The sequence below is a fragment of the Eufriesea mexicana genome, unplaced genomic scaffold (genome assembly GCF_001483705.2).
Source record: "Eufriesea mexicana isolate 0111107269 unplaced genomic scaffold, ASM148370v2 scaffold486, whole genome shotgun sequence".
Lineage (NCBI taxonomy): Eukaryota > Metazoa > Arthropoda > Insecta > Hymenoptera > Apidae > Eufriesea > Eufriesea mexicana.
Window position 1 is genome coordinate 192,846 of NW_016908651.1, and position 15,485 is coordinate 208,330.

General features: G+C 42.2%; 1 protein-coding gene across 1 annotated transcript in view; it reads left to right on the plus strand.

The window, feature by feature from the left end:
* The window catches only part of LOC108545723 (disintegrin and metalloproteinase domain-containing protein 10), a 130,405-nt gene extending 121,806 nt beyond the window's left edge, over positions 1 to 8,599 (plus strand). Inside the window, 1 exon segment of the mRNA XM_017897479.1 lies at positions 7,811 to 8,599. Within this exon segment, the coding sequence (XP_017752968.1) occupies positions 7,811 to 8,542 (732 nt within the window). The 3' untranslated portion in view covers positions 8,543 to 8,599.
* The last annotated feature ends 6,886 nt before the right edge of the window (positions 8,600 to 15,485 follow it).

A 15,485-nucleotide genomic window follows, 5' to 3' on the forward strand; every position in this document is an offset into this window, starting at 1 on the left:
ATATAATTTTCGTAAAGAATTTAGCTCTAAATTGTTAGTTATTAATTTTTATTTAATGGCGTCTATGATTTCGTAACGGCGACCATCACGATCTTCCGTGAAAATATTTAATACTCAACGAAACTAGAAGCAAAATGTGATCAAAAATTATATGAGAAGATTCGCAAGGACATTGCTTTTATAATGAGTGCTTAAAGTTTCATAAATTAATTATGTAAGGGATAGTAATTAATCAAAAATCAAAGGCGTCTTCGACAACAATTCATACACTGCGCAGAACAATTATTAATAATTAATTAATTAGTGACAAATTTATATCGAAAAATATATTGGAAAGTTCTTGAAGTATCTGCCTTTACGATGCAATTATAAAAGTTCATAAATTAATCGCAGGAATTGAGTAATTAATTAATTTTTTAATAAAAATTCAGAAAGGAACAGTCAGCGCTACCTATAGTTGTGTACTGGAACTAACGAAGCAGTTCCAGATAAAAATCATAGGTGGCGGTGACTGTTTCTTTTTGAATTTTTATTAGAAAATTAATTAATTACTCAATTCCTGCGATTAATTTATGAACTTTTAGAATTGCATCGTAAAGGCAGATCCTTCAAGAACTTTCCAATATATTTTTCGATATAATTTTGTCCCTAATTAATTAATTATAAATTATTATTCTACGGAGTGTTTGAATTGTTGTCGAAGACGCCATTGGTTTTTCGTTAATTACTATTCTTTACGCAATTAATTTATGAATCTTTATGCACTCATTAGAAAAACAATTTTCTTGCGAATCTTCTCATATATCTTTTGATCACATTTTGCTTCTAGTTTCGTTTAGTATTAAATATTTCCACGGTAGATAATGATGGTCGCCAATACGAAATCATAGACGCCATAAAACAAAAATTAATAACTAACAATTTAGAGCTAAATTCTTTACGAAAATTATATAGGAATGTAGCCTGAAGTTCCAGCTTCCGAGTGAAATTATAAAAGTTCATAAATTAATTACAGAAATTGAGTAATTAATTAATTTTTCACTGGCGGAGCCCTTCTATCCTTTTCTATTCCCTCTCTGTCCTTGTCTGCCACGTTTTCAGCTCTTCGACGACCTCCTTGCCTATTCTATATCCCTATTACTATCTTGATTTTTGAGCTCAAATCATAGATGGCGCTGATGGCAGGCAGTCAAATTTTTATTCGAACTAAATACCACTTCTGGTTAGGCGCTAATAATACATCTTAATAAATCAATTCGGCAGCAGAAAATTAATAAATTTCCAAGTTATTGTAATTAATTCGTGAACATTTATAGCTGCGCAGCGAAGTTGGAATTATAGGCAACATTCTTATACAATGTTTAATTTAATAATTAGTTACTAGTGAATAAGATTGCTATAAAAAGGTGTTTGTCTTGCATAATATTCTTATTAAGTAATAAATATATACTGGCCTAGGAAACGGTAAAAAATAAATTTTTTTGTTAAGATAATGTATTTACAATGTTTTCATAGGCGAAAAATGAATACAAAATAAAAAATAGATTGAAGAAAAAATACTAACTTATAAACCAGAATCGAACCCCGGTCCTCGAGGATATAAATTCTCGACTATCACCGTTAATCTACAACTCCTACGAGAACATATTGAAAATAAATCTATAATTCAGAGAGTAGTAAAACTTTAATCGTAAATATCTCAAAAACTATTGAGTAGTTGCCACTACAATGATATATTTTCTTAAACTGCACGACGATATCTACAAACCTGCAAGGTTTCAACTAAATCGGTGACACGAAAAACTTGCACTCTCCTTGCAAGTAAAGAAAGGAACGAAAGTAAGGGAAGGTACGTAAGGAAGGTAAGTAAGGTAAGTATAAGGTAAGTATGAGGCAAGTAAAATTATTAAAATGTACTGCAAAGCAGGAGAAGAATTGTCCAGGGAATTCTTGGACATGACGTAATTCCTTGGAAGTGGTCGGCGAACAACCTCCTGTCATTTTATGTTACCCTAATACAAAGTTGCAAAATCGGCCGAAAATTTTACGGCAAGACTGCAAAAGTATTGTCCAAAGAATTCTTGGAAATGACGTCATTTCTTGGAATTGTTCGGCGAGAATGTTTCGGCCGATTTTACGATTTTGTATCAGGAGAACATAATGTGACAGTAGGTTGCTGGCCGAGATAGTTCCAAGAAATGAAGTCAATTCCAAGAATTCTCGATGAATACTTTTGCTGCCCCGAGGAAAAGTTTCAGGCCGATTTCGTGATTTTGTATAAGGGGAACATAATATGACAGGAGGTAACTCGCCGAGACAGTTCCAAGAAATGACGTCATTTCCAAGAATTCTCGGTCAATACTTTTGCAGCCTACATGGACAACACTTTTGCCGCTTTTGGACAATACTTTTACCGCTTGGTCAATACTTTTGCCGCCTTGGACAATACTTTTACCGTTTTGGTCAATACATTTACCGCCTCGATGGACAATACTTTTACGTTTTGGGTCAATACTTTTGCCCCCTCGGTGGACAATACTTTTGCTGTCGCGGTGGACAACACTTTTGCCGTTTTTGGTCAAAACCTTTGCCGCCTCTGTGGACAATATTTCGCCGCCTTGGTGAACAATACTTTTGCAGCCTCGAAAAAAATTTTTGGCCGATTTCACGACTTTGTATCAGGAGAACATGATATGATAGGAGGCCGCTCGTCGTGACAGTTCCAAGAAATGACGTTATTTCTAAGAATTCTCGGACAATGCTTCCGCCGCCTCGGCGAGAATTTTTTGGCCGATTTTAGGATTTTGTATCAGGATAGCATAACATGAGAGGAGGTTGTTTGCCGATCGATTCCAAGAAATGACGTCACTTTCCAGGAACTTTATAGAAACAAATTTCGCAGCAATTGCGCGAATATACATACTATATGTAGACTATTCGTTCCAGAAGATTTTAAAGATTTTACTTAGCTTATTTACCATACTTACGTTACTTACCTTACTTCTTTACTTACCTTACTTCCCCAACTGATCTCTTCTTAATTTACATATTACTTTAGCAGATATGGTCCACTCTTAATTTTCAAAGTTCAAACAGAACACTGAAAGTTTGCAAGAGATAGGACATATCTTAAACTTATTACTAAATCATTGCTGAATTATGTATAATCTATAATTCACTTATGGCTAAATAATGTCTAACTTATAATTAATGACTAACTTAAACTAATTTATACCTAAATAATGACTGGCTTATAATTAAATTATAACTAATTAATGACTAATTTATAATTAACTTATAACTAAATGGCGACAAATTTATAACTAACTTATAACTAAGTTATAACTAATATTTCAACTTTGGTGCGTAGCTCTTAGCTTGGTATCGGTTCGCAAAGAAAAATCTTTGGAAAACAATACCAATTACCAGGTCTCACCACGTGGAGGTGGCTACGCATCGAGACCCGACATGCGCCCTAGTGGCGCAGCCTGCTGGCGCTACCTGTATCAAAGGTACCCTAATCTAACTTGGAGCGAATTAAGTTAAAATGACTCTACTGACACTTTATTATATTTCGTGTCTTACAAAAGGGGTTTCGGTTCGGTATACTGAAACTCTACTGTCGCAACGCTAAGATATTTTCAAGTTCCCATAAAAATAGGGAATGAAATATCAAACACGCGAGCTAATAGAAAATCGCGACGCGCCCGAACGAGTTCGCGATTATTCGAAAGACCGACTAGCCTAGGCGATGTACTCCCGTGTACAGAGATAACTTCATACCTCGGCACCCTCCCGATCGGGCCTAGCTCAATTCCAGTCACTGTCGCACTCGCCAAGACTTACACGTGGACCAAGGATAGTCCCTGAACCAATGAAACTTCTAGTGTCAACGCGAGGGCCCTGCTGGGCGGTTGCCGGCCAAGACAGACACTTCGCATCCCAGCCACACGGGGTAGAACTTAATCATCCCTGTGGTCTAACCGTAGATGGTACTAGTCCGTCAGCCAGCATGTGCCCGAGCCCCAGTCGCGTACGACTTAGGCAGCGGACCGCCCCGTCGAGGTCAGAAGACGCACTGATCCGAGGGGGTCACCCTGGAACCCGATGCATGACGAGATTGACAGTGACTGGAAATGAGTGTCGGAGACGAGTCGTGAGGATGACTTACGAAGCATGTACTTATCGAGTACACGAGAGCACGTCGCGTAGGCTAGTCGGTACTTACGAACGATCGCGATTATCGCGAGAACAATTATGTTCTATTTGCTAAACGAGGGGGATAAGAAAATGATAGAGAATTTATAAATTTCGCTCCAAGTTAGGTAGCTTACCTTTGTACAGATAGCGCGCACATGATACTTAGTCTATGGATCTATCTTATGATTACTTAAAAGTAAACGCACGCATCGTTCATTGATGTGTCGCAAACAGAATCTTGAGAAACCTAAAAGCTAAAACAGAATATATTATTGTTAATATGTAGCTGAAAGGAAAGGGATTAGTACGAGGAAACCATCAAGGTTAATAACCAAATGGAACGAGCAAGCCAACGACGAGACCTGAGCAACATAACTACGAGACAGAAACATTCCAACGGTGAGATATAAACATACCAACGAGGAAGCGCTCGAGTATTATACGAAATACTCGAACGCTCTAACGAAAACAAATCGAACGGAAGTCGTAAAATTTGTGAAAGGAAAGATTTAGCCAACGATGAGACATAAGTAAACCAACGACGAAGCATTCGAATATTGTACGAAATACTCGAATGCTGAAACAAAGAGACAAATAGAATGAAAGAAATAAAATCTGGAAGAAGGAAAATAATTAGAACCTGAAAAAAGAAATTATTGTTAAATTATGTAAGAGAGTGGACAATGGCCACTGAATAGCCATTGATCTAGCCAACGATGATTTACAAATAAACCAACGACGAAGCATTCGAATATTGTATAAAATACTCGAATGCATAAACAATTCAAACTAGAATAAAAGAAATAGAATCTGAAAGAAGAAAGATAATTAAAACCTGAAACAAAATATAATTAGTTCCTGAAAGAAAAAATATTAACGCGATCCTTCCGAAGTCGAACCGACAACTGGCTCGAGCCTTCACGCCGGCCCCTTATATAGCGGCGGCCGGCCGAAGATCAGCGAAAATTTCCGAACATTACCGATTCCTTTAAAAGCTATCTTTCCCCTGTAATAACTAATAATTTATTAACTTTCTTGACTTTTATCGTTAATATACGTTGCAAACTATTTGTTAACAATGATTTTAATTTGTTATTAACAATAAATTTATTAATTTATTAGCTTCTTGAAAGTTACGAATACATTTTAACACAAATACGTTGTTTGTTTAAGTAGTAACTAATAATTTATTAACTTTTTTTACTTTTATCGTTAATATACGTTGCAAAATATTTGTTATTAACAATAAATGTAGCTATTTATTAATTTTTTGCTAATTATAGGTACATTTTCACGCAAATACGGTATATATACTAGTAATAGCCTATAATTTAGTAATTTTTCCACTTGTATTATAAATGTAGGTTCTAAACAATTTTTTAGTAACAATATTAATTTATTATTAATAATAAATTTAATCGTTTATACATGTTTCATAAACTAAAACTGCATTCGCATCTTTATAGAGTGAAGTTCTATGATACGTATATGCATATGAAAATACTTTTATTTCGTCTATATTTTTGACTAAAATGAAGTATTGCATGAGAAGCAAAAATAAAATATTCATCCGTATCTTGAAAGTTAAGTGAAAGTTTATTTTTTAACAACCTTATAGTAGAAAATCATTCGTATTTATATATCGAATAACAAAACTTTCGAATTTACAAAAATTTCATATAATTTTCCGATTAGTATAAAAGAGTAAATTAACATAAATTAATAATAAATTAGTATAAAGAGTGACGTTGCTGAAAATGTATACACGTGATATACATGTATAAAAAAATTACATCTACTGGACGATGATGTTGGTGTCGATTACGCGTGAGTACGGCCCTGACGAAGCTAGATATGCGAGCAATGGCCGCGTGGCGGCAAAAACCCACTTACGGGTTCCCCATATATATTTTACCGTCCCGTGAATATTCAACATCATCCTAATATTGTTCCTGGATGGTTTCTTCTTCAGAAAAGCCTACAGAATACGCTACTATATATCAAATTCGTGTCGAATAAAGAACTTGTTGCAATAATGCAAGAACATGCTCAGAAAGTACGCTCGGCGGCTTATTTTTAAACTTCGATGACCAATTACAATTATCCAGAGGCATAAACAATTATAAATATAGACATTGATAAACTGCACATACTCTTACCTAATTTGCGAACCCACAATGAACCTCCTAACGTTCTTACTTTTCACCTAATACTTTATTTTTCGTAAGAATCCTGTCTTTTTAGACAAAAACTCACATTGTTCGAAAACTGCGAGTGAGAGAGCAATTTCGATTACAGATTCTTGTTCAGGACAGTGTTCTCTACGTGAACCACCTATTGGATATGAACCGTTTGAGTCTCAAGCAGCGCTTGAGGTTTACGGAAGAACACTGTCGAAAAACCCTGAACAACGCGATAACGCTTGCCTTAATCGAGTGCGAAGTAGTCCAAACGGCGCGATAGCGCTTGTTTAATTTTATGTCGAAAGATCCCAATCGTCGCAATAGCGCTCGGTACTATATGACGTACTGTGCGTTGCAGGAAAGAAGTCATCTCGTTCGGTTGCGGGACGCGAGGGGTATTCCACTTGCTCCACCTATACTCTTGTTAGTAATACCCACTCTTCTATGACACTCCTAAAACTACTATCTCCAAGTTCGGTAACGCGATACGTTAACATAGGCGTAAGATATCCGCGAAAGAAATGTTATCTCAGAGTTAACTTGCAACGAATTGGAAGCACTACTACGCTTTGGGATGAGTCTACGCTCATGCATCTATTTTTTGCGTCTGTCTCACTTTGTCTCGTTGCTTTGTTCGCTTTCTTCGTCACACGGTGTTCTATGACCAGGCTAATAGGAAGGGATCAGTTCTGCCAATAAGGGAGGCGTTTTACTCTACTTCTGCCATGGTGTTAGAATGATTGAGCTGGTGGGGATTCGGCCCTACAAGTTTCTCGGATGACTTCTTTCCTGCAACGCACAGTACATGCATCAGCAAAGTTAAGCGCGATCGCGCTGCTTCGGACTCAAACGGTTAAAAATTAGAAAATTAGAAAAGTTTAAAATTTGTTGAACAGCGTAGTTCGAGTCAGAGGGTGTTTCGCTCCAATTCGTAGAGGTATACGTATCGAATGGGAACGGAACGAGAGGGAGAAAGTACTTACACATTCGTCTGGCAGAGGCTCGGAGTTAAGAGGTCCGAATTATCGAGGTCCGAGCGTACACGTGAACACGGTGAATTCGATTGTGCACGCAAGGTGGCCAACTTCCGACCCGCGTCGGCGGCCAAAGCAGCCGGAAATTCCCCCGGAGATAGGGTTAAAGTAGCGACAGTAACGCGACACCGCCACGAATTATACGATAAACCGTATCCCGCGGGAGCTTCCCGGTGGATAATGCGACCGCAAACTTTTTCCACGCCATCGCCGTCCCGACGCCTCGCGTCGCGTTCCAGCGACACGCGACCACCCCGTTCTCCCACCAGCCTCCCATCGCGTCGCGAATATTCGTCTGCCGAGTTTCGCCGCCGTTGAAAGCGAAACCTTTAATCCGCAAAAGACACTTGTCGCGATGGGAAAATTTTTAATCGCGTTATTCTCGTGTCACAGGTGTTCGTGACGTGCCTGCTGAGCAAACGGCGCAACAGCCGCGCGAAAATTCTGCCGGACGCGAGGGATCAGCCTCGCGCGAGCTGCGAAGCGACGAACACGAGCGACGAGGCGGCAAGGGAGCGCTCGTCCGTGCGGAAGATACGATCTATGGACATTTCGTGGCTGAAAAGGAGGATCGTGGAGACGATGAAGAGCATCGCGTCGCCGCGGCGCAAGAAGGACGCGTCCTCGGAGGGAAGCACGTTCCTCTCGAGGATTTCACGACTACTGGCCAGAGATTCGGTCGCGTCCACGTCCGAGGAGCAATCGTCGAACGAGGTGGAGCAGCTGTGCAAAGGCAGCGGAGACGATGCGAGAGAAACGACGAAAGGGAACGGGACCAGGCTAAAGGCGAGAAACGCGGAACGCGTGATCTTTTCATCTGCAAAGGAGATCGGCGCGTGGAGACGCGTCTGTCTGCTGTTCGTCGGGAATCGCGGTGCAAGTTCCTCCCCGACGAGGAGAAAATCGAGCAACGCGGAGTCGTCGAAGCGGAACCCTGCTTGGAGGAAGACCGTTCAGGTGGAGAAACTGTGCACCGGCTCGAAGGTGATCGTAAACTCTTGCAGGAGAGGGGACAGGTGTCAGAGAGAGCCCCTGGTGGCCCCGGACACTCCCGACACTCCTGGCGAGACGTCGGAAACGAGGAGTCAGACGTCGGATTTAACCGTGCTACTTCGCGATAGTTAGTTCCGAAGGAGGACGTGTCGTGAACCGAATGTTCCTTCGTTGTACCTTCGCGTTGAACACCGGCTCGTTAGCGTGCGAGTGTCTTCGTCTTCGGTCGACGTTCGTCTGGATCTCGATCGGTGTCGCACGTTACGCGAATTCGCGCTGCTACTCGAGCAATCTTCGTGTCGTACGTGCACGTTCGCTTCGGGTTTGGTTCGCGAAAGCGTTCGTCCAGTGGTTTCTGGAACTGTGAACCGATCAGGGTTAGATCCGAGAAGACGGTTCTGCGAGCGGGCGAGGACGAGGATGACGAACAGGTCGGGAAATGGCGTGTCGTGGAGAGCGTCGGGCGGGTGAACCCTGTGTGTGTGTGTAAATATTGTACAGACTCTTATACCGCTGTCGTCGTAGGGTACTTTCTAGAGTAAGGTCAGGAAGGTTTGCGGGATCCGGTGGGTCCTCGTAATTCGTTTAGTCGGACAGCTCTTCACCTAGAAGCGGACCAAACGTAGATCGGAGATCGTCCAGCGCTGAACTTCGTAGTCTCGTGTATATAAGTCCCGACAGATTGTTACTGTATAATAAATCGTACGTTACCATTCGTTATTAATCCGCAGTCATCTGTGTTCCTATCATCCGACGATTATAGATGTTTCATTAGCTCTCGGCTTCCCTAGTTTCCTTTTCGAACGTCGGTCCACCGTTCCTCCGCGAGTCTCGCGAATCCCGCGATCGGTAGCGAAGAAACGGAAATCGGTATCGTTCTGTTACATCGACAATGCGTCGGACATATTCGAGCGAAACGCACGCCGTGTTTCGTGTTTTTCCGTTCAACGTGCGCAAACCGAGGTACTCGAATATTTGTTCTACGACGATAACGATCATGCCAAGGTCTTACGATTCGTTCGATAACAAGTTAAAGCCGCGAATGAAACGATTTCGAGAAATTTTCCTAAAAGATTTTGTATCGCCGTTACCAATTGTTTCGAGCATATTATTATAGCGCCTGTACGTTTGAACGAACGTTTCCTCATTGTAGCTGACGTTAATTAAAATAATAATAAAGAAATTGATTATTCTTATCGTACCTTCGCGCGAATCGATGTATACTGAATATAACAGAAGGTAAGTTTACACGTATTCGTTGCTTGAAAGAAATGTAACATACTTAAATATGTAATAAAAAATCAAAATGAACGTTTGGAATAAACTTTCGTGTGAATGATAGTTTAAATAAAAATGCGTCGAACTTTACCAACGAACCGTAAATGTACAGTGAGTCGAACAGTTATCGACGCGGGAGTCTTGCATTTCCCGTCTGTTGGTAACTTTAAAATTGACCAAATTTATTTCTCGCAAATAATTTTCCAATCGATGATTGAATATTTGTCACGAGGTATAGAATATTATGACGTTCAAAAAGAATGTCTGAAAATAATTTTAAAAATTAATCGATATTCCACGCGCGATTACGCGTCGAAGTAGAATATTCATAAAGTAACAAAATGGCAGGCTATATGCCGCTTTGGAAATGGTATGCACAAAGTTTAAAACGCGGCAATTTTGCATGCAAAATTATGCCAAGGTAAAATGGAATAATAACAAAGTTATCGACAGAAATTTACCGAACGCGTAGCCTCGTTCCGTGACGCCATGCTGCTGCCCCCACTACGACTGCCGTCGAATGGTGGGGAAGGCTACCTAGCAACGGGTATACGCGGAAGCCAAGCGCGATCGATTTTCGATTCGGCGCGCAATTTAAAAGCAAGGTATCTCGTAGGTATCGCTTTCTTTTATTTTTCCAAATAACTTCGAAATTTTTACATTACCTTCGTCTCCCTCCCGACTTCTCCAAATGTAAACCGACTCAAGAGGAGGTCCTGAACGATGATTCGAATATCATTTTTTTATTAACGTTTTGTCAGTTACAATTTTGATTACATACATATAATGTGGATTCTTCTTTAAACACATGTCGCTATGATACAAATGACGAGGATAAAAATTTGGAGTGCGTAAAAATGTAATTAGATGACATTTTTTTTTTTTGTTTCTTTCTTTCTTTCATTCTTGTGTTCTCCCTTAATTACCCCATTGGTCATGGCGATGGGCCAACTTTGAATGTATATTAATATAATATACCGAGCTAGCCCATGTCCACTGAGGGTAAAGTGTAATTATTCCTTGATCGCATTTTCTTTTTTTTTTTTTTTTAAATCGTCCCTAATTCGCTACTTCATTTCTTCCTTCCCTTTATACACTATATCGGTGCGCATCCGTCGCTCAAGACTGGTCCAGTAATTAGCGATTGACCGATGCGCTGATCGAGAATCTCAATATTGTTCACACCGACCACACAGGCACGGATTAGCGCCAAATTCAGAGGACAGGATATTTACAGATGAACAAACGGCTCGTGTCCAGTCGCTTGTGGACGTTATACTTTATATACACGTTCGGTGCACTTCTCTATCGTCTCTCCTCCCATCTTTCTTTCACCTTTCTATCGCATCGTTCACCCCTCGAGCCTCGATCGATAAATATCTATATCGCTACCTTTCCCGGTGAAATCGAAATTTCCAAACTATCGACGAACGATCTTCGAAATGAAAATGAAAAAGAGGAAAAAGAAAATAAATCTCTGACCAACGAATATCTTTCCGTTCCTAACACCCGACTCCGAACGCGGCGAGACACGAGGGGTTGCGAAGAATTTGCCACCAGTGGCGAGAAGCGAATGCGAAGATCGCGCGACGCGTCCGTGCAAAAATTCGAGAAGATCGAGGATCGAGACGGACGCGTCGCGATTCGCGCGAGGAGGAACAGCAACAGAGAAGCTCGACTCGATTTCCAAGAGCGTTGGGACGAAAGCGAGAGGGTAGTTCGGGTCCTCTGAACTTGGAACGACGATAAACCGCCTCGACTGGCACCTTCCTCTTCGTCCGTTTCCGCATTGTACACAGGTCTGATCACTTATCAAACGATCACTCGGAACACCTCCAGCCGCAGACCGAGGGTCAGATTCAGGGGAGCTAGACACTAATTATTAGACAGGAACGCGTTCACCTCGTCGATTACCTCTCTCTGTTTCTCGGAATTTTCAGCGACTCGCGAAAGAAGAGGGGAGGTTTGTTTCTCTTACGTCTGGAATTCTGCGAAAAGCTGCGAGGAACACGCTTTCGAGCAACGATGCTTTTGCCTATCCCTCGGCCAACCTCATCCGTTCGGGATAATGCCTGACCCGGGACCAACGTCGCTCTTTCATATTCTTCCGTGGTGGTCTACGGTTGCCGTGGACGGAAAGGAACGATTCTTTGCTTTTTCTCTGACGAAAAATTGCCTCCCTTTACGGGGGGAGGGATTAACGAGCGAACACGTCGAGTGGCCTCGACACGAGCGATAATGGCTGACGTCGTGAGTCGCAGCTGACATTCGGGCGTTCTTGCGAACGCTTTACACGAGGGGTGGTAAGAAATCTTTGCAGGGTTTCGGGGTACCGCGAAAAACGTCTCCGCGACCGCGACGAGACGTCGGAATCGAGAAGCGAGAGAATATACGCCGAAGTAATCGTTTCGTTCTTCTATTGGCAGGAACACGGGAATTTTATACGAATAATAAGCGTCGGGATGAAATAATTTGGAACGGAAAAAGGCTAGCACAGACGGTAAACATCGACGGTAAAGGGATCCCCGCTTTGGGGAAAACGATGATTCACGTTTGAAGTATTTCACGCGACGATGCTGAAGGCAATCGGAGAGATTTACGTTCCAAGAGGCAGAGAAATCGATCAACGAGGAACACCGACTCCTCGCGAATCAGCTCGAGCTGGCTTTTGCTTCTACGATCGATTTACTTTCACCAAGAGCGTTAAATAATAATCGTTAATTACACCGTCGTGTCCTCTCCCCTTTTTTTCCCTTTCCTTTCCTTTTTGTACACAACGTTAGAAACTAATTTGTATGATTCTTTGTATACGACCACTTTGAACTAGAACAGCCACGAGACGGCGAGGATCCCTCGTTGGATCCTGACTCGCGATAAAATATTATCTTACAAAAGAAAAATGGTACAACGGACAACGGACCGTAACGCAAACGTTCCGATCCTCGCCGCGTCTTGGCTGCTGCTACTTTGTACATTCCAAAAATGCATCGCCAAGATTCGAACGCGGGAAATGATGAGCGGAGAAGCTAAAGAACGAACGACATCGGACGATCAATGAAGTGTAGACGTGCGTAAAATCCGAATTCGTTTACTAGCAGAAAAATTTACAAAGTCGAAGAATGTACAGGGTTCGCGTGTAATGGTCGCGGTACGAAAGCGAGAGAAACTCGACAGAAGAAAATGGTTTTCGTTGGAAAGTTGGTCGATGCACTTCTCGTTGGCAAAGCGTTCGGTCCATCCGCGGTCTCTCACCGGCGCCATAGAGCATTTTTCCTCGCTTCAACCTTTCGACTTTTTCAATTTTTTCCTTTATTTATTTATCATTTATTTACTTTTTTCCCCCATCCGTTCACTCCGACAGCGCGACACAGCGAGGCTAATCTGATCGGCCTGCGTTCGTTTCAGAGCTCCGCATTTTCTCAGGCTGTTATCCTCCGGCTCCGTGTGTGCTTTGCAAACATTTAAAATTTCTTTCTCTCGTTATTTCTTTTTTTTTTTTTTTTATCTTCCTATTTTTACTTTATCTTTCGTTCTCGTGTATGTTCATTCTTTCCGCTTTCCGTCTTCTGTCGCTCATTTTTTTTTCTTTTTTCTTTTAAATTCAATTCACGTTATTAGGGTATAATAATTAATTAATTGATTAATTAATTAATTATAATAGTGTCATTATAATTCGTAATAATATACAACATTTGTCAATAGATCATTTATCCTAAAACCCACCGCATGCTCGTGTCGAAATAATCGGTTGCATTTAATCCTGCTTTCTCTCCCTCTCTCCCTCAGCCTCTCTTCCATTCTTACGCGCGCTTCTCGGTTTCGCTCTTTCTCTCGCTCGCACGCAGCCACACTCGCACTCGCACTCGCGCACCAGTTTCTCGCCATATTTTTTTTCTTTTTTCATCCCCTGAACTAGAGGAACAGTCGTCGTAGTCGCATGTATCAGGCATACTAAAACTCTCTCCGCTTAAGAAACACACCCCTTCGTTCTCCACGCTCGTTATTTCTCTCTTTCTCCTTCTTCGACCACTCTCACGCCGTGGGACTGTACTGGCTTCACGCGTAGCTTATCTATCTAATTCAATGATTTGTAGTCGTAAGTGTGTGATCTCTGAACGTGTGTGTACGTGTATGGTATGCGCGTGCCTAGCCGTTTCTCTCGCTCGGTCCACTCGCTCCTCTCCATCCACCACGCCTGCCTCACTCTCGAACGTTCTCGAGCGTCTCTCGAGCGTCTCGCACAGCCGAATGACCAAAAGAGCAAAGTCGCGAGTACGACGCCGACGGCCGTGTTCGGCCATTAGGTGAAAGTTTCGCGAGATGGCCGGCGGCCGAAGCACCGTTTTTCCCTCCTTCCAAACAAACGGAACAGAAAAGAGAACAACCGTACGGGCGCAACGTGTTTTGTCGTTCTCCGGTGTAACGTGTGTGACCATGTGTGTCGTGCATGACGCGTGTATACGATGACTTTGTACATATTTCGGAAAAGTTTCTATCGTTCGCCAATCGGTCCGCCATCTTGGCGACCGGCGACGCGTGCATCTCAAGTGGAACCACCCGAAAGCGCAGAGTTCATGGACGTGATGAAACGCCGACGTTCGTGCCCTCTCCCCCGTCCCTACGTTACTCCTCGTCGATCTTTCATTCCTTTCCAAGCGTTCGTCGACCAGCGTGTATCTGCATTTATTGTACATCTTCGCCGTCGATATCTCCGACCTTCCACAACGTCGCGCGTGCCACCGTGAATTTCCACGCGAGCTCGCGTCGCCGAGGAGCTCACGATGACACGGGACGACGCGACATTGGTATTTTCATTTTATTTTCTAACCATCTCGCTGGCTAACGCAAAAGTCCTATTTATTAATCCGGAGACAATATGGTTGCGGTGGCTCGAGTTTGCTTGGATCTGATTTTCCAAGGTACATACATATACATACGATGCTTTTTCGAACGCTCGTCGAACCGGAATTTTTCTTTTCGCTCGAAATTTCAGCCATCGCGCTCCGCGTTCGAGTCCTTTCACCAAAAATCCAACCGTTCGACTACCTCTGACAACAAATTCGGAAATCGAACGACGGATTCGCGGCGTTCGTTCGTCGAGCGGGTGCCTCGTTCGATGCTCGAATAATCGTGAAATTGCAAAAGTGTGGAACGAGGAGCGATCGATAGAGAAGATCGAAGCGACTCGCGACGATCCGAAGAGGAATCGAGCCACGCCTCGAACAGCGGTTCGCGATAAACGGAAGAAAAACGTCGGTCGTTGCGCGTATGGCAAAGAACGCAAAGCATCTGAAGTGGTGTTCAGATGGAGATTTTCAAGTCGGATCACAATCGCAAGCAAAGCTCGTACCAACGTCATGTCCTCGTGGTGACACCAGTCGAGTAAAAAAGAAAGAAAATTAATAAATATGTACGAGAGTCTCGGTAAAACTAGAGCAATGTTTCTTTCTTACAGTTAAGCGTAGCGTACTGTGAGCGACGACTTATGATACATCACGCGAACGACTTCGAATCTGCTCTTCATTTAGGTACACTAATTCTCATCTGTAAATTTCCATGGTTGAACGCAACGAGATAATTGGAATAGGATAAGAAAGCTGCGTGAACTTTCGTGTTCTGCTCACCGAAAGCGGAGAGATAGAGAAACGAAGAGAGAAAAAGAAAACAGTAAGAGCGTGGAAGGGCAGAAAGAGAGAAAGAGAGAAAGAGAGAGAGAGAAAGAGAGAAAGAGAGAGAGAGAGAGAGAGAGAGAGAGAGAGAGAGAGAGAGAGAGAGAAGAAGATAAAACGTGGACGTT